The 17,055-nt window shown below is 50.2% G+C and overlaps 2 protein-coding genes across 4 annotated transcripts in view; one reads left to right on the forward strand and one right to left on the reverse strand.

The window, feature by feature from the left end:
- The window catches only part of PALM3 (paralemmin 3), a 42,982-nt gene extending 39,142 nt beyond the window's left edge, over window positions 1-3,840 (forward strand). For both annotated transcript variants that reach the window (XM_053370669.1, XM_053370670.1), the window contains one exon: window positions 232-3,840. In XM_053370669.1, coding sequence (XP_053226644.1) covers window positions 232-2,504 — 2,273 coding nt within the window. In that variant the 3' untranslated portion in view covers window positions 2,505-3,840. The remainder of the gene's footprint in view (window positions 1-231) is intronic.
- Window positions 3,841-9,326: 5,486 nt separating this feature from the next.
- On the reverse strand, window positions 9,327-16,610 carry LOC128404901 (interleukin-27 receptor subunit alpha-like). 2 transcript variants are annotated; one of them, XR_008328192.1, is made up of 8 exons: window positions 16,395-16,610; window positions 15,585-15,686; window positions 13,823-13,987; window positions 12,681-12,815; window positions 12,105-12,195; window positions 11,017-11,131; window positions 10,172-10,570; window positions 9,327-10,132 (listed from the first exon to the last, which is right to left on the reverse strand). XR_008328192.1 is itself a non-coding variant. In XM_053370960.1 (7 exons), the coding sequence occupies exons 1-7, from the start codon at window positions 16,567-16,569 to the stop codon at window positions 10,409-10,411; spliced, it is 945 nt and encodes a 314-aa protein (XP_053226935.1). In that variant the 5' UTR covers window positions 16,570-16,610; the 3' UTR covers window positions 9,327-10,408. The 2 variants fall into 2 exon arrangements, 1 of the variants encoding a protein (XP_053226935.1); XM_053370960.1 differs by having other exon boundaries at window positions 9,327-10,570.
- Between the last annotated feature and the right edge of the window lie 445 nt (window positions 16,611-17,055).

The following is a 17,055-nucleotide window of genomic DNA, read 5'->3' on the forward strand; positions in this document are numbered from 1 at the left end:
CCAGAACAGGTTACTTCCGGGTTTTGGCGGTCACGCATGCGCAGAAGCACTAAATTGCACTTTGCGCATGCGCAGAAGTGCCGAATCGCAACCTGCGCATGCGCAGATGCACAGACGTGGGTTGCAAACGTGCATCCTGCACGGATCACGTTCACAACCTGAGCGCCCACTGTACTGGGAAATCAGAGGACCTGAGTGCCTGAGATAATATTGTTGCTTTTTCCTCCAAAGGTGTGTTTGGCGGTGAATGCAGTCCTGAGAAGGCAGAAGTCGATGTGACCCCTATGACTGAAGAAGGTCAGCCCCCACAGAGAAGTGCTGAAGCTGCTCCGGATGTGCAACTGGCCTGCCAGAGCTTGGGCCTCAGTGAAGCCTCTCCCAACTGCCCAAGAAAGCTGGCAGTGGAGGAGATGGTCATCCGAGACCACTTGGGCCAGGAAGTGGGCAGCATGGATGCTGTGGGGCAGAAGCAGAGCTCCATTGGGAAGGAGGAAGACTTGGAGGGCCGCCCTGATTTAGGGAATGAGGGTGAAGAAGGGAGCAAGCCAAACCACCTTTGCAGTGCCTCGAGTTCAGTGAAGGCCCCTGGAGCTACAGAAAGCCGGGTGGACGGTGAACTGGGCAGCCGTGACGGTCCAGAGGGAGAGTCCCCCACTTCTTGGGATCATCAGAGTCCCTCTAAGGCACCACAGGGTGAGAATAGCTGCCTTGATTCTCCCAAGTGGCGGGCAGAGGCAGAGCTGGAGATGGGCTCACTGGCCAAGGAAGCAGAACTGATGGGAGCTGGGCAGAAGGAGTTCCCAGAACAGGGTGCCAAGGAGGCGGATCCTGCCCGAGGCCTAGCAGTTGGCCATGCAGAGCCAGCGATGAGGGGACAGGAAAATCTAAGCGGAGAGAGCCTGGGGTCATGGCTGGACCAGCCTAAGCTTCCTCTGCTGGACCAGATCCCTGATCTGGAAGAAGCCAAGATGCCACTTCTAGATGAAGTCATGTCGTCATCATCACCTCTGCCAGACCAGGTTCCAGTGACACTTCAGGAACAGATTCCTCCTCCCCTGCAAGACCAGATTCCATCTTCTTTTCAGGAAATGGAGGGTTCACGCCTAGAGCCTTTGTTACCAAATCAGAGCCTGTCCACTCTTTCGGACCAGACTGCTCCTTTGCAAGAAAGGAAGGAACTGCTTTCAGCCCCAGTTCCACCCCCACAGCAAGAGTCCCTTTTAGATCCAGGCCCACCATCTCTGCAGGACCATCCTTCCTCTTCTCCAAAAGAGAACCTATCCTCTTTGCAGGGTGAGGTCACTTCTCTGCAGGACCAGATCCCATCGCCTCTACGTGAAGCTAATGGGAAACCTCTGGACCAGATCCCAACATCTCTACAAGAACAGAGTGCTGCTCTGCCAGATCAGGTCCTGTCACCTCTACTAGACCAGCTCACATCTCTGCCAGAGCAGATCCCTTCCTCTTTGAATGAAACAGAGAAATCGCTTCAGATATCGACAACTTCACAGGGCCAGGAACTTTCTGGGGTGGAAGCTAAAGGATCCATTCCAGACATAATCCCCTACCAGCTCACTTCTCTGCCTGATCAAATAAATTCCCTTCAAGAAGCAGAAGGGTTGTCCTTGGAAGAGATTCCAGTCGTTCTGCAGGATCAAATGCCAACAGCTCCAGAGGCCTGGATCCCTTCTCTGCCAGAGGAAGACATCATTCTTCCAGGCCAGATCCCACTCCCTGTGGATGAAGGTAAGCATTTACTTCCAGGGGAGTCTCCAGCATCTGTACCAGACCCGATCCCACAAGCTCTTCTGGACCAGAACCCAACATTTCTGGAGGGTGCAGCCCCTTCTTCTCTACAAGAGGCGGGAGGATGCCTTTCAGACCAGATGCAGGCATCCCTGCCAAGCCAGACCTCACCTTGTCTCCTTGAAGCTAAAGGGTCACCTGAGGGCCAAGCTCAACCTATGCTAATGGAGCAGGTGCCAATCTCTATGCAGGGTCAGGCAACTTCCCTTCAGGAACCTGAAAAGTCTCTTCCAGAAAAGCTGGAAGAAGTGCCCCTTATGCCAGGCCAAGCCCCATCCCCTAACCCAACGGCTCCAGATGCTTTGCTCTTGTCCAGCCAGGACGTTGGCCAGCCTCTCCTGGACAAGACTGTATCAGTGGGGAACCAGGAGCTGAAAGAAGGTGGAGGTGCCAGCCTGGCCTCAGCAGCAGAAGAGGCGAAGGAAGTCCTGGAAAGTCTCCACGCTGAACAGCAACCTCTGCTGCAGGAGGCCTCAGCAGATGCTCTGGACATTTCTGTCGGAGACATGCAGCCCAAGACGGGGATCTTAAAACTCCAGGCAGCCACTAACCAGGAGGCCCCAACCTACACCACCACCTCTGCCAACACTGCCTCCTCATGCCAGCTCCAGCCCATGGCACCCCGGCAAGGGGAAGACCCAGAGCAGGGGCAGAGCAGGCGCAAGCAGAAGTCATGCCAGTGCTGCTCGGTCATGTGAGCTTGGCTAGGATGCCCTCCTCAGGAACAGGAGCTGTTGATCTGGTCCCAGTGGCAGGCTCTGAAGTTGGTAACATGCCCTGCCAGTAGTCTACTGTAGGTATCTCTCTCTCTCTCTCTCTCTCTCTCTCTCTCTCTCTCTCTCGCACACACAAACACACACACTCCCTGGGAGGAGATTGATGCTGGTTGTGTTCAAATAGTGGATTTGCCTCTCCATGTTTATCTCTCCATGTTCCCCTGGAGTGGGTGAACAGGCGGGAGAGAAATCTGATGCTCTAGCTGTTTGGGAGGCTCCAAGTGTGTCTCTACATGACATAGTCACACGTAGGCACTAACACATGGACATGCACCCACACAATTGCAGCAGGCACACTCTGCACACTAGCAACATGGGTCCACATTGCTGACTGTGCATTGTCATGCACTAACGCATAGACTCCACCAACATGTTCCCTCCGCCTGTGTTTCCTGTGTATGCATTCTCCTCCAGACACACACACACATTTGTGTAAATTTGCGTAGTTGGAATGCACATATCCATGCACAGCTGTTGTTAACATGCATACACAGGCACATACAGTCACATATCCGCTTGCATGTTGGCCTGCAGCGCATCAGTTCACGCCCCACGGTTTCATGTGCCAGTACGAAAAGACATCTGCTTACACATGCTTGTACATAACTCGCATTGGGCTGGATACGAGAGCTACACCTATGCATGCAGAACTCTTGACACCTCCACTCTCCGCATGTGCCTGAATCCCTCTTGCCAGCTTGGCGTTACTCTCCAAAATCAGTCTGGGCACATTCCAGAGACACTGAGCAATACCTTCTTCCCTTCGTACTGCCTTCTGCACGTAGGCTGAGGTGCCCCAGCTGTGCCACGACAGATTCTGCAGCAAATACTCAGCACTGTGACACTTTGGGCACAAGAGGACTCTGGGGCAGCAGGAGCTGGCAATACAGAGAGACTCTGGACAAGAGGCTGCTGGAACCCTCTCAGTTTGGATGTGGCCTCCCAGCTAAGATCTCACGTGGTGCAGACTTAATGCTCTCCCTCACAAGGACAGACTGAGAGACCTTTCCTAACTGTGGACCTTCCCCCATTCCTATCACAGTCACTGGGTCCGTGCTCTAGCCAGAGTACAGGGACCCCCAGCCCTCCTCCTCACAACCACCCACACCCTTCCCATCACTGTTTATTCTATGCACTTTGTTTTTAATTCTAATTATCTAACTTCTGTTAGGGCCACCACCAAAGTCAGTAAGAGCCTTTTACATGGTCAGTTCCTGGGCAGTACTGGAAGAGTCTCAATTAAAGTCAGATGCAATGACAGAGCGGGACCTTTGGCTGTGCTTGGGGTGAGGAAATGGGTCTGGTGCTCTGCAGCTGGCAAAGGGGTGGTCCTCAGGGATGTTCCAGCTATCAGCATCTTTTTACTAACAACCACGGCTAGAGGAACAGCACGACCCAGATGTCAGGGCAGGAAACACAGGCAGGCAATTGGGGGTTCTGGGGTTATCCTAAATAGGCAAAGGTAAAGGACCCCTGGGCAGTTCAGTCCAGTCAAAGGCGACTATGGGGTTGCGGCGCTCATCTCGCTTTCAGGCCAAGGGAGCTGGCATTTGCCCATAGACAGCTTTCCGGGTCATGTGGCCAGCATGATTAAACCGCTTCTGGTGTGTCAGGGAACTGCCATCAGTCCTGGAGGGGGAGAGCAAAAGCCAGAGGGATTCCAGAGAGCGTCCAGGGATCGGGAGGAGCAGCCCATCTTCTGGGGAAGAGAATCAGCGTAGCACCAGTGGAGAAGGGGGGCAGCTGGGGGAAGTGGCGAGTCGGTCTCATGACTCCTTGCCTGGGACCAGCAGGGAGAGTAGGGGTCCTCCGTTGCCCACACCCTCCCTGCGCAGAAGGCTTCCGCGCAGAGAGGGTAGGCAGAGACTAGGCGTCAAAGAACTTCTTTCCTGGAAGAAGTTTAAGAAACGCCCACTCACGGATTCTGCCAGCGATTGAGTCAGCCACAGGTGAGTGGCTGTCCGGACAGAAAAAGGTTCACTTTGGCAACCCAGCCAGGTGTTTGCACCCAGCCGGGGAGATAGGTACCTGCTTACGCACGAGCAACCCCTAGAACCATTACATGGTGCAACAGAACACTGACGGAAGTCAGAGTGCACTGAAACGCCGTTTACTTTCCTGCTGCAGCGGTACCTATTTATCTACTTGCACTGGTGTGCTTTCAAACTGTTAGGTTGGCAGAAGCTGGGACACAGGAACGGGAGCTCACCCCGTCATGCGGATTTGAACCACTGACCTTCCGATTGGCAAGCCCAAGAGGCTCAGTGGTTTAGACCACAGCGCCACCCACGTCTGGCTTCCGTCATGATGTTCCTTCTCTTTCTAGCAAGTGAGGCCCTTGACTTCTGCCCTAAAGTCCTTCCCAGCTAGCCCCACTTCCAGCTCCCCACATACTTGCATACTGTGAGGCAAGAGGAGGCATTTCAGCAGATGCTGACAGGGGGGCATGGGTGTAGCCAGGATTTATTTCGGGGGGGGCAGGCATTGTTAGGGGCCACACAGAACCGAGTTATCTGCAATGCAATTGGTCTGTTAGTTAAGTATTTTTATTTATTTACTTGTTCAGCTATGCCCACATGGGGAGGCTGTATTTGCAAGATCCTTGTTTTGTGCTGAGGATTGGACTTGGTGACCCCCCTAGCTCCCTTCCATATCTAGGAAAAGCTGCCCGGATGATGTTGGTCCACGGACTCATGGCAAAGGCTTGGTGTTTCTGTGTTCAGCAGCACCTGTAGGGAGGGCAGCTGTGGTGGGGCAAAGCTTTGGGGCAGGTGTGCCAACAGGAGATGGTGCCATGCAGTGCATATGCAAGCTCCACAACCCCAAAGAAAGTGCTTCTGATCTACTGATCTCCTAAGAGAGGCATGCAGGTGAGTGAGCCTGTCCCTACGACACCCACAACCAGGCCAGTGAGTTGCCAGCTGGGTCCACTCCTGGGCCACTCACCTTGGTCTCAAGAGCACCCAAGCTTCTGTGGTAGAATAGGGGTGGATCAGTGCAAGGATCAGAGCACCCAGAGTTCTTCTAGTGGGTTTTCCTGTTGTCTTATCTGGGCGTAGGTTTCTACTCCTGGAGTTATTTGCCCTGCAGATTTCATATAATGCTCCTGTCTTTGTGCTGGCACCAAAGGCAGCCCTAGTATGAGGCCAGATTTCAGGTGATCGGGTGAAGCCTTTGTTCGGTGCCTAGTGAAGCAGAGCGCTCAATGGCCTTGCCTGCCCTGGAAAACAAACAACATGATTTTATTTCAACCAAAGGATTGAGCCGGGCTGTTTTCTCATGGGCAGTTCAGAAAGGAGAAGTGTCATTTGTTTAGGTCAGGCACGTCCAACAGGCAGATTGTGATCTACTGGTAGATCACTGGACGTTTGTGGCAGATCACTGGCTCCCCCCAAAGAAGCTCAAAAAGTTTGGTTCCCCTAAAAAAAGCTCAGCATGCACCCCAAAAAAAGCCCAACAACTTTGACCTGAACCCCCAAAAAGGGGATAGATCACTGCCAGTCTTTAACTCTGTGAGTAGATCGCAGTCTCTTGGGAGTTGGCCATCCCTCATCTAGAGTAAACACTGTTGGGGAAAGGAGAACCCTGGTTCCCAATCCCATACCACCCCCTTCTTACTGCCCGATTGTGAAACACTACGAAAGCCGTTGCTTGGAAAACCACATTCCAAAGGAACACAACTGTTGATATTTTATTGTTAATAATTTTGCTTTCTACCACCCTCTCCATAAACCATTACAAGTGTGCCGGCAAGGAGCGACTTTTTGCCTGAGCTCTTACAGATGGCAGCACTAAAGGGAGTCCTTTCACGGGGTGGGGGTTATGTCTACAAAGCGGATCATCTTCACAAGTATAGAGGCTGCTGGAATACCTCTGATCGATAGCTGGTCAAATGGTCACATCAGGACATACGGGGCAAGCCAGGCATTATGTCAATTGCAAAGGCATTCTGGAAATTGTAGATTGAAAATGATGTTGTGTTGGTGTTGGGATTTCAGGCACAAACGACACCCCCACCCATTACAGTTCCAGAGGTTCTTTGTGTGGCATCCATGATTATGAAATAGCCGTAAAACTGATGGCGGTGGGGGTAGAGACCTTCCAAGCACAGCCGCACCATTGCCCCATCCTCTGTCCTGTAAGCCAGGGAAGGAACTCGGAAAGGATCAGGGTGAATTCCACTATAACTAAATTCTGAAGTTTTCCTTCAGCTTTGATGCAGCTGGTGTATAAAAGCGTGAAAAAGAGATTTGACTGTAAACACACAACAGCCAGGGGAGAGCTGAGCGTCCCTCTCTGCTTGAAGCATCGTCATATTTACCACTGCAAACTGTGGTACAAACACACAGCAAAAGCCCATGGCCTGAATCAGTCCCAAGGCAAGTGAAGGGTAGCGGCTCTTTTGGCAGGGGGATGAAGATGTTTATTTAATTCTACATGGCTCGTAGGGAAACAGACCTCAAAATGGAGAAATGTGTGTCAGATACAAAAATCCGCACACTAAAAGTTGTAGGTAGGAAACACAACCAAATACACCTGCGCTCAGTGGGCTCTAAGCTACCTTGACCGTGCAGGTAGCAGCAAGTGGGTGTACAGAAGCATCTGTCACACACATATCTTAGGGATGCTCAGATAAGACCCACCTCCTGAACAGAAAGAAGCTGCCTCTTTTATATCCACAGAATTTTCTACAAGGGAGACAGGAGGGCAGGGAAGGGGAGCTGCTCTCAAGGGAAGAGGGGACTTCATACAGCTGCCTAAAGGTGGGCTCTAGAAGAGTCAGGGGCTGCCCCCCCCAACTCTGCCTGCACTGGGGAACCTGGGCCAATTCCCTTCTGATCAATCCTTCAATGGGTGGCAAAGGAAATTGCTGCCATTTGTAATTGGAGGCATGCAAGGCTGCGAGAAATCACACACAAATTTGGAAAGGGGGGGGTCATTGCAGAATACACAAGACAAGCAATGAAACAGGAATCCAGTGGTTGGGGGGCAGAGAGGAAGACATTTTTATTTTAAAAACAAAACCAAACATATCCCATCCCACCCCCACCCCCCAAAAACTTGACAAAGCAGCTGTAACTTGTCAGTATCCAGAGCACCCTGAGCTTTCCTGCCCCCAGGTGGGGGGAAGGGAGTTGTTGCACCTTTTAAACTTGAACCGGATCTGCCAAAAGTTACTACAAGAAAGTGCCGGTATGTGACTGTTTTACAGAAGCACTATATGGGGTGTAGCTGCAGGCTTCGCCTTCTCCATACCTTTCTTGGTAATGACACCATCTTGCATAGACATCTTCCAGGTGATCTTGGCTGCAAGTTGTGTTAGCTGTGTTTCCATCAAGGGTGAAATACACCTGTCCATTGCATGGACAGGGAGGCCACCCCAATTCAATCTCCACCTCTGCTTTATCCATCCAGGAAGCACCTCTCTCTCTCTTTTTTTTAATCGTCTTTATTGATCAGGGAGCAACCTCTCAGGTGTGTTTCCTAACCACAGTGCTTTAAGCACAAGGCACCTTTTTAATGTACATCCATGCTGCTTTGCAAGAGGAAAAAACTTCCAAAGCAGCTTACAAGACACAAAACCAAACCAATGATATAAAAAGCAAATCTTAAAAAAAACCACCACCAAAACATTAAAAAAAAACCCAACGAAAGGTCAAAGTAACAGTTACACTTGGGCACGGGAACCAGACCCCACCCAAAGGTGAGATGTTTATAGCCCTTCCCAGAAGCAAGCGGCATTTCTTCCTCTTTGGCACTTTGGCATTCTGCTGCCTTGGGGCTACAGCTGTGTGGGGTTTGCTGAATACACTGATAGGACAACACAGGAAGCTGTTTTATGCTGAATCAGACCACTGGCCCATCTTGCTCTGTCTAATCTGCAGTGCCTCTCTGGGGTTTCAGACGGGATATTCCCAGTCCTGCCCGGAGATGCTGGCGACTGAATCAGGAACCTTCTGCACGAAGTGTGTGCTTTGAGCCAGAGGCGTAGCAAGATCAGGTGGTACCCGGTGCAGAAATATTTTTGTCACCCCCCCCCATACATTGACAGCTCGGGGTAGGCTTGGGAGAGACACCTCTCAGGATTCTTGGGGTGAGTGTGCTTTAAATGGGTCCACAGCCAAAGCAGGGCAGAGGGGCAGCATCACCCTAAATGCGCCCCGCTTGCTGGGTTGCACATGGTTTGGAGACTCTGTCCAGCGCCGGAAAGAGCGCCCTGTCTTTGGCACAATGGAGTCACTGGGAATACGATGGCCGAGGCCCCCGCTCTCCCATTTCCCTGCCCACCTACCCAAATCCCTTCTCGCTGCCTTACTCCATGCTGGCACCCTCTGTTCCCACGGCAAAACAAAACAAACTCCTCTTACTTCGTCTTTCTTTCTCACCCACATCTAAAGTACGGATCCAGCCCAGATCCACTCACTGCGTCCCGGGGATCTGTTGTCTCTCTTTGCTATGGCTCTGTCCCTATAGGAAGCTCAACCCTACCAGGCTGAGCAGAAAGGATTTTGGAGGGCCAACTCCTCCCCTCTCCTCGGTCCCAAGGCAGGAGTTGGGGACCATCTGGTCACCCAACAGCCAAGAAGTGTGATTTGTGGTGGCCCCAAAGACTTCTCCCCGAACAACCCACCGGCTTCTCAACTGACCAGTGAAATCCTTGTCCAGTTAGCTGCATGGGCACCTGGAGCGGCAGTCATGCAGTGCACCCGGGGGCGGCGGGGGGAGCTGCGGGAGGGCCATCTACCACACATGGGGGAAGCAGGGCGAGCCCCCCACAGTGTGCCTTCTTGTCACCCTCCTCACAGATTATACCTGGGGCGGACCGCCTCCCCCTGCCCCCTTCCTACACCCCTGCTTTGTGCTTCTGAGCTACTGGCCCCCAATGAGATGAACGATGTCTCTGCTTAAGGAAGGAAGAACCAACCCCCCTCCCCCCCCCCTTGACACTATGGCTCTGTTGGGAATCTGAATACGTTCAGCTTCACACAAAGAGTTGATTAGGGTTTGGCTGACAGCCAAGGCAATGTGAAGGAGTAAGTCTGCCTGGTGATACAGAGGCATGGAGACAGCTCCATGATTGGTCAAGCTCTCTCACGGGAATGATGATTTATGGCCTATTAACTGGAATGTGTTAGTTCAGAGTTCTGAGTTCTGAGTTCAGTGTCAGTGAGTAAGGTTGAGAGTTGTGAGTCGTGTAAGAGAGAGCAAGTCAAAGATCCGTGTTCTGTTCTGCTCCTGTAAATAGTGCACTATATATAAATAAACACCTATAACTACAAGTTACTGGTTCCTGCTTCGTCCATCCTGTCTGCAGCCAGTTGGCAATTGCTTTTGTGAACTCTACGTTTACTCTGCTAGGTCTGGCTAAGGTCCTGCAACTAGTCAAAAGTTGCGAAACACCAAGAGGCTCCAGCATCCAGGTGGAGATCAAACAGCTGAGACGACAGAAAGACCGAGCCAAGTAGTAACAGCTTAACACCAGGGAGCCTTGGGGAAGATCCAGGCTCAGTCCACAACTTCATTGTGCTTCCTCCTTCCCAGGAATCTCTCTGTGGCTGTTTTGAGGCCACAAGTACCTGTTAGAGCACCTGGGGCTGTAACCGACAGTTCTGCCCTTTGATCCATGGCATAAGAGATGCTCTGATAGCCAGCCAAAGAAATTGGCAGGGCACTTTTCCTACAGTATGTCCAAGGCTGAAGAACAAATGCGGGAGCATAAGGTTGCTGACCCTGGTCCAGCCAGAGATCAGAGGCTGTAGGAATAAGCTTCAGGTCCCCATTCTCCCATTGGTCTCCAAAGGTCATAGGCATCCTCTCTTCTCTTCTCAAGCCAGCCTCTGCAGCTCCTCCAAAGTGGGCATGAATCGCTTCTCATAGCCAGAGAACTCCACTGGGGCAAGGGGCGTGGTCTGCTCTGGGGCTGGTTCCTTAATCTCAACAATGTCTAGCTCTTCTGGGAACTTGACTGGGCATTGGCTTAGGTCATCCTGCAAAACAAATGCAATAACCATAATTTATTTGCCTCCTATCTGGCTCGGTTGCCCCAGCCGCTCTGGGCAGCTTCCTGCAAATTATAAAACCACAGTAAAACGTCACACATTTAAAACTTCCCTATACAGGGCAGCCTTCAGATGTCTTCTAGCACGTTTCCAACCTGGCGCATAAAATATACATAATGGCGCCAGATGAACCTCCCCGGGGAGAGCATTCGAGATAAGCACATTTATTCAAATATATCATCAGTTACTGTCTGTTAGAAGATGGGTTGATCAGTACTTAAAATCTGGCACAAGTTCTTTTTGGGTCCGCTCAGCAAGTGAAGAGGAAGAGGCAACTGGCTAGTTCTCTCCAGAAACCAGATCCTTCCCATCTGCTCCCACCACAAACAGAGACATATCTGGGTTGTTGTTTCTTTAACCCAATGACTTCCTACCATGCCAGGGGCAGCGCAGTGCTCATCCATCCTCCAGGTAACATCACTGTGCCCTGGGTCTGGAATCTTCTCCCAGCACCACGGAGGCAGGATCTTATGGCAGAAGTCAAGGACCCTGCGGAGGAGAGACAGCGGACAAGAGTTTTCACATGGGGCTGCAAACTGAAATTGAAATACTTTACCACTCAGCTCTCTTAGTCAAAATTAATTCCCCTCGTTTACTGACGCACACCCACCAAACCCGAAAGTCAGTTGCCCTGTTGTTATCTTTTCATTCAGCAGCCCACGGATAAAAGCTGTTCTTTACCCTGTTGGTGCAACTAATCATGCTTCTATATCTTCTGCCTGAGGGCAGGAGATCAAGAAAGTGCCGGCCAGGGTGTGAATCATCCCTGGGAATTTTCCTCACTCTCCTGAGGCAACGTTCTTCCACTATTTCATCCAGCAGATTCACAGGACAGCCCATAATATCTTGCGCTGTATTCACCACCCTCTGTAGGCACTTCCTATCAGTTGATGTCAAACCAGTGTACCACACCGTGATGTAGTATGAAAGGACACTTTCTATGTGGACCAGTAGAAGGAGATCATCAAATGTTGATTGACATTGTTCTTCTGCAATACTCTGAGGAGATGGAGTCTCTGTTGGGCTTTCTGAACCACCTGGGTTGTATTTATTTTCCAAGTAAGGTCTTCACTGAGATAAACTCCTAGGAATTTAAAGGAAGAGACTCTCTCCACACAGCCTTCCCCGATGTACAGCGGGGCTAGTTCTCCTCTCTTCCTCTGAAAGTCCAACACCATCTCCTTTGTCTTGCTGATATTAAGGTGCAAGTTGTTCCCTAGGCACCATGTAATTTTGGACCTCCCCTCTATACACTGATTCGTCTCCACCTGTTACTAAACCCATTATGGTGGTGTCATCTGCAAACTTAATAATTGCAGTAGACGGGTCAGATGATACACAATTGTATAAATACAATGAATGGGGGGAGATGGGGAGGGGAGGTAAGTAGCCACAGATGCTGGCCATGATGTTGCACGGGCCAGCCTGCCTCTCCACCACACCTCTGCCTTTTATTGCTCACCTTCTGTAATTAACCAGCACCACAAGGAAGGCCACGAAAAGCAGGAATCCCACAACCAGGAGGACTGCCAGGAGCATCTGCCAATGGGAATCTGCAGGAAATCATGGGGTTAAAACTCAGATGACCCTCACTGGGCACAGACTGTTCAGAGTCAAACCAGAACATACTGTGTGAACTGCTTTACTTCTATTGCATGTTGACTAGACGGCTGCCATTCAGTCCAATGGAGCAAAGTAGAAAGAAAGCTTCCCTTGGAGAGAGCGCTGAGCCATGGGGGAAACCTGCCCCAGGCCCATGGCATTAGCTGGTCCCTGATTCCACCAGAAGAATCTCCCATGGCTGTGGCTGTGCATGTGCATCTTTGCAGGCACCTGAAAGGTCTTTGCGCAAAAATCAGGGCTTCCCCAAGACCTCTGCTGACAAGGCCTGATCTTGTCCCGAAGTTTGATATTTCCCTATCAAGGCATTTCAAGATGGCTCCGGCTGCTGTGTTTACTGAGATATTGCATAGCCGTTGCACATGCCAAGCAGGTTTCGCTTGGTCCAAGCAACAGATATCCTAGAAGACTCTCCTACCTGGAGTGTGGAAGCGATGCAGAGGACTGGGCACACCTTCCCCGGCTGAGGTAGATCCCGTCATGCAGAGCTGGTAGGAAGTCCCAGGCGTCAGGTCTGAGAGAATGTAGCTCCTCTCTGCAGCACCAACTACAACTAGGAAAGGGGTGGATAATCTGAGCATAGGCGGGGGGTGTGCAGTTTGTACCCACCATCCAAGAGTTTACTGCACCAGTATCTCAATGTGTTGGCTGGCATGGGTGGGAGAAGAGATGGGGACCATAATGAGAGCACATTGACATCAGACTGCTAGGAAGAAACTGAAGTCCAACATGACATGAAATTCTGGTACGGAACTGTTACTGAACTGAAGGTAAAAGGTAAAGGTAAAGGACCCCTGGACGGTTAAGTCCAGTCAAAGGCGACTATGAGGTGCGGTGCTCATCTTGCTTCAGGCCAAGGGAGCCGGCCTTTGTCCACAGACAGCTTTCCGGGTCATGTGGCCAGATGGACTAAACCGCTTCTGGTGCAACGGGACACCGTGACGGAAGCCAGAGCGCACGGAAACACCATTTACCTTCCCACCACACTGGCATGCTTTCGAAATGCTAGGTTGGCAGGAGCTGGGACAGGGCAACGGGAGCTCAACCCGTCGCAGGGATTCGAACCGCCAACCTTCCAATCGGCAAGCCCAAGAGGCTCAGTGGTTTAGACCACAGCGCCTCACTGAACTGAAACTGAAAGCATATAATGACCCTTATGCTCCACTGAGTTAATTTTATTATTTATACCCCACCCACCTGTAACTCCATCCTTGTATTTCTATGGTAAAAGCCCTATGGCTACACACAAGGTCAATCCCATGTGCAGACATGGAATCAATCATGCCCAACCCCAATGCATGTGCACCAGATGTCACATTGGGATAGCAGTCTGCGACTGGTACAACCTGCATGCCACACAGTAGTGGGACCTGGTTTGGTTTCCTTGGTCCACTCAATGCATCTTTCAACCCCTGAAATCCAGGGGTTGCAGATTCCAGATGAAAACCATGTAGGCAGCTGCAAGGAAGACCTCCGTGTGAGCAACTCAGAGGGTCTTGGGCCCAGCCCCTCCCTCCCCGCAAACTTGAGAATTGCCTCTTGGACTTGGGCGTCACTCACTGGTCCTGTTTGCCTTGGCGTTCCGTAAAGTGGGATGTCCCAGGTAAAGCGTGTAGTGGGTGATGTGTCCACTGCGATCTCCCAGTGGAATTTCCTCCCAGGAGATGAGAGAGGCTGCAGGTGAAATGCTTCTGTCCTGCAGTGCCTGGGGAGCAGCTGTTGGTGCTAGAAAGGAGAAGGAAGGAGAAGGAATGGGAATGTGTTGAAAAATATATCGTACAAAACCATCGTAATAGAAATCTCTGGATAAGTATTGACTGAACCCATTAAGAACTGATACTTCTAATAGGTGAATGATTATTGGGATGAATAAAAATGAACGCAATATTAGAATTTTGAGAAATGAGTGTGATATCACGCACGTGGGTAAAGGAAGTCACTTGGGTATTTGGGTAGAGGGTTAGGTGTGGGGAATTTGCAATTAAATACACTATATGTTATGTATAATGTATTATGTATTTGATGATAATAAAAAAATAAAAAATAATAGTAATAATAACAATTATTATTATTATAGGAGAAGGAAGGAGGATGGCCTGTCAGTTAAAGAGAATGGCAGGAGACCGTGGTGCAAGGGGCGGTTTCATTTTCAGGTGATGTAAGGAAGGCAAATGGAAGACACTCCATTCTGCAATGATCCTCAGTGAAAGTGCTTTATTATGGGTGAACCTCTGCACAATGCACAGGAAATCTGGGGAACATCCATTTCCCTACAAATCTTAACAATGATTAATAAAATAAATCAGTATATAACAGGCTAAGACCAGTAAAGAGAAAAGTTTGGTCTTATCTGTTGAAGAAAGGCTTTCATTTTTTGGCCAACGTTGCTTTAAAAGGCGGGGGGGGGGAGAGAATTAAAATCTCGCATTAATTATTTTACATGCCATCCAGATTAAGTAAGCTTTATCCTTTCTCTAACTGGTGTTGGAGGTAAAATGAAAAATAATGACGGACTCCTCTGTTTTTTAAACATATCTGGTGGTCCTGTTAAAATTCAGCTTTACGTGGCAAAGAATATATAGCTGGTGACACAGCTTCCTTTGCAAACAGATGAGCTTTTGAGAATTATATTTTGAGTATACTTGAAGAAGCATCTCCAGCCCCATGGTTCAGCCCGGACACTGAGGTCCAGCTCCGAGGGCCTTCTGGCAGTTCCCTCACTGCGAGAAGCGAGGTTACAGGGAACCAGGCAGAGGGCCTTCTTGGTAGTGGTGCCCGTCCTGTGGAACGCCCTCCCATCAGATGTCAAGGAAATAAACAACTATCTGACTTTTAGAAGACATCTGAAGGCAGCCCTGTTTAGGGAATTTTTAAATGTTTGATGTTTTATCGTGTTTTTAATATTCTGTTGGGAGCTGCTCAGAGTGGCTGGGGAAACCCAGCAAGATAGGCGGGGTAGTAGTAGTAATAATAATAATAATAATAATAATAATAATAATAATAATTACATTAATAAGCAGCTCCATACACTTTTGAAGGGAATCTTCTTACAACAGCTGGGATTGTGGCTAAGGGAGACCCAAGTCAATAGCAAGCTCCCCTTTCTACAAGCTGGAACAACAGTAAGGTCTACATATGAAGAGTGAGCAGAAACAAGATGACTGCCCTATTTCAAGATTACAGGCAGAGGATCTCACACCAGAAAGCTAAAAGCCACTCCTCTTCCTTGCCAAAAGAAAACCAATACACCAGGAGGGATAGTTTCTACCTTGTTCCTCATCCCATTGCCAACCTCCACATTCCCTTTGCCCATCAAGATTACCTCCTTCCTTGAAGTAGGCTCGCACAGGGACTGAAGCGCTGCTCCCATGAGCATACACAGCATAGATGCAGACAAGGTAGGGCACCTTTGCTCTGAAGTTACCTGAGAAGTGGGGAGCAAAAGCAACGTCAGGCCACCTAAGGAGGTACAAGCTGGGCAAACCTCTTTCTGCAAGCACAGAGACCAGACATTATCTGGGGTTTGTTGCCTGTATCTTTTCACTCCACACATCCCACGTGATTATCCAGAGGAGGGCCGCTAGTTGTCTCCACACCCAAAGAGGACTTGCATGTTTTTGGTTAGGTGAACACCCAAGTGTGGGAAAGCCCTGGGAGACCTTGTGGGGCTGGGTGGGAGTACGTGGAAGAGTAACTATCTCCCAGCAATGGTTGTGACAAAAAAAAAGTACCTCCAAAAGATGCTGTTTGCAATTTAAGGAAAGTCTCCGCCAGGGTCCATGTGTGAACACCAAAGATCATCCTCTGAGGAGAGGATTTCTGTTGGGACTGTGGCAGGGGGAAGAGAGGACCAATCTGCCTCTCCCCCCCCCTCCACAGTGCCAAAACTGATGGGTTTCCCCCAACCCTGCTATCTATATCCTTGTTTTTCCTTTGCAAACAACCTCTCGCTGTCGTGGGAGCTGCCTCCATTAAGGCAGACCAGAACCGGAAGCTTGCTTCCCTCAACACTGCTATCTATATCACAAAAAGTCTTCTAACTGCATTTCACACCACTAACAACACATTTACTTTGTCTTGGGAGTTTCTCTCCCCCCCCCCCGCCCGCTTAGAGCTCTCCCACTCTCCTCACCTCTCAACAGGGCGCTGCTGCTGTCCCTGGGGCTCCGTGTCCAGTTCAGCAACTGTCCGGCGGAGTTGCTGGAGATCTCTTCTCTCCATTCCACCACATACTCCTCAGGCTGGAGCCACCGAGCGCTTGCACTGGGCTTCCACATCACCCTGAGACCCAGGCCTGGTACAGCCATCACCTGGACTTCCTCAGGGCCAGGAAAATCTGGAGAAAGGCCAAATCGTTTGTCATTAAGAGCATCCCTGGAGGCGCTGGGTACCTTCCCCAGCACAGTGTTGGTGATGACCTTTAAAGTCCTAAACAGCCTCAGCCCTGTATACCTGAAGGAGCATCTCCACCCCCATTGTTCAGCCCAGACACTGAGGTCCAGCTCCGAGGGCCTTCTAGAGGTTCCCTCACTGCGAGAAGTGAGGTTACAAGGAACCAGACAGAGCGCCTTCTCGGTAGTGGCACCTGCCCTGTGGAACATCCTCCCATCAGATGTCAAGGAAATAAGCAGCTATCTTATTTTTAAAAGACATCTGAAGGCAGCCCTGTTTAGGGAAGTTTTTAATATTTAATGCTGTATTGTTTTTAACACTCGATTGGGAGCCGCCCAGAGTGGCTGGGGAAACTCAGCCAGATGGGCGGGGTATAAATAAATAAATAAATAAATATTATT

The sequence above is a fragment of the Podarcis raffonei genome, chromosome 17 (assembly GCF_027172205.1).
Source record: "Podarcis raffonei isolate rPodRaf1 chromosome 17, rPodRaf1.pri, whole genome shotgun sequence".
NCBI lineage: Eukaryota > Metazoa > Chordata > Lepidosauria > Squamata > Lacertidae > Podarcis > Podarcis raffonei.

What these genes read in the sequence shown, in the direction of transcription:
- LOC128404901 (XM_053370960.1), bottom strand. Translation starts at nt 16,569, where the DNA reads ATGGCTGTACCAGGCCTGGGTCTCAGGGTGATGTGGAAGCCCAGTGCA. An exon ending in CAGCAGCGCCCTGTTGAGAG is followed by an intron (nt 15,687 to 16,394) that starts GTGAGGAGAGTG and finishes CCCACTTCTCAG; the next exon opens with GTAACTTCAGAGCAAAGGTG. An exon ending in ACTGCGCTGCCCCTGGCATG is followed by an intron (nt 10,571 to 11,016) that starts GTAGGAAGTCAT and finishes TTTGTTTTGCAG; the next exon opens with GATGACCTAAGCCAATGCCC.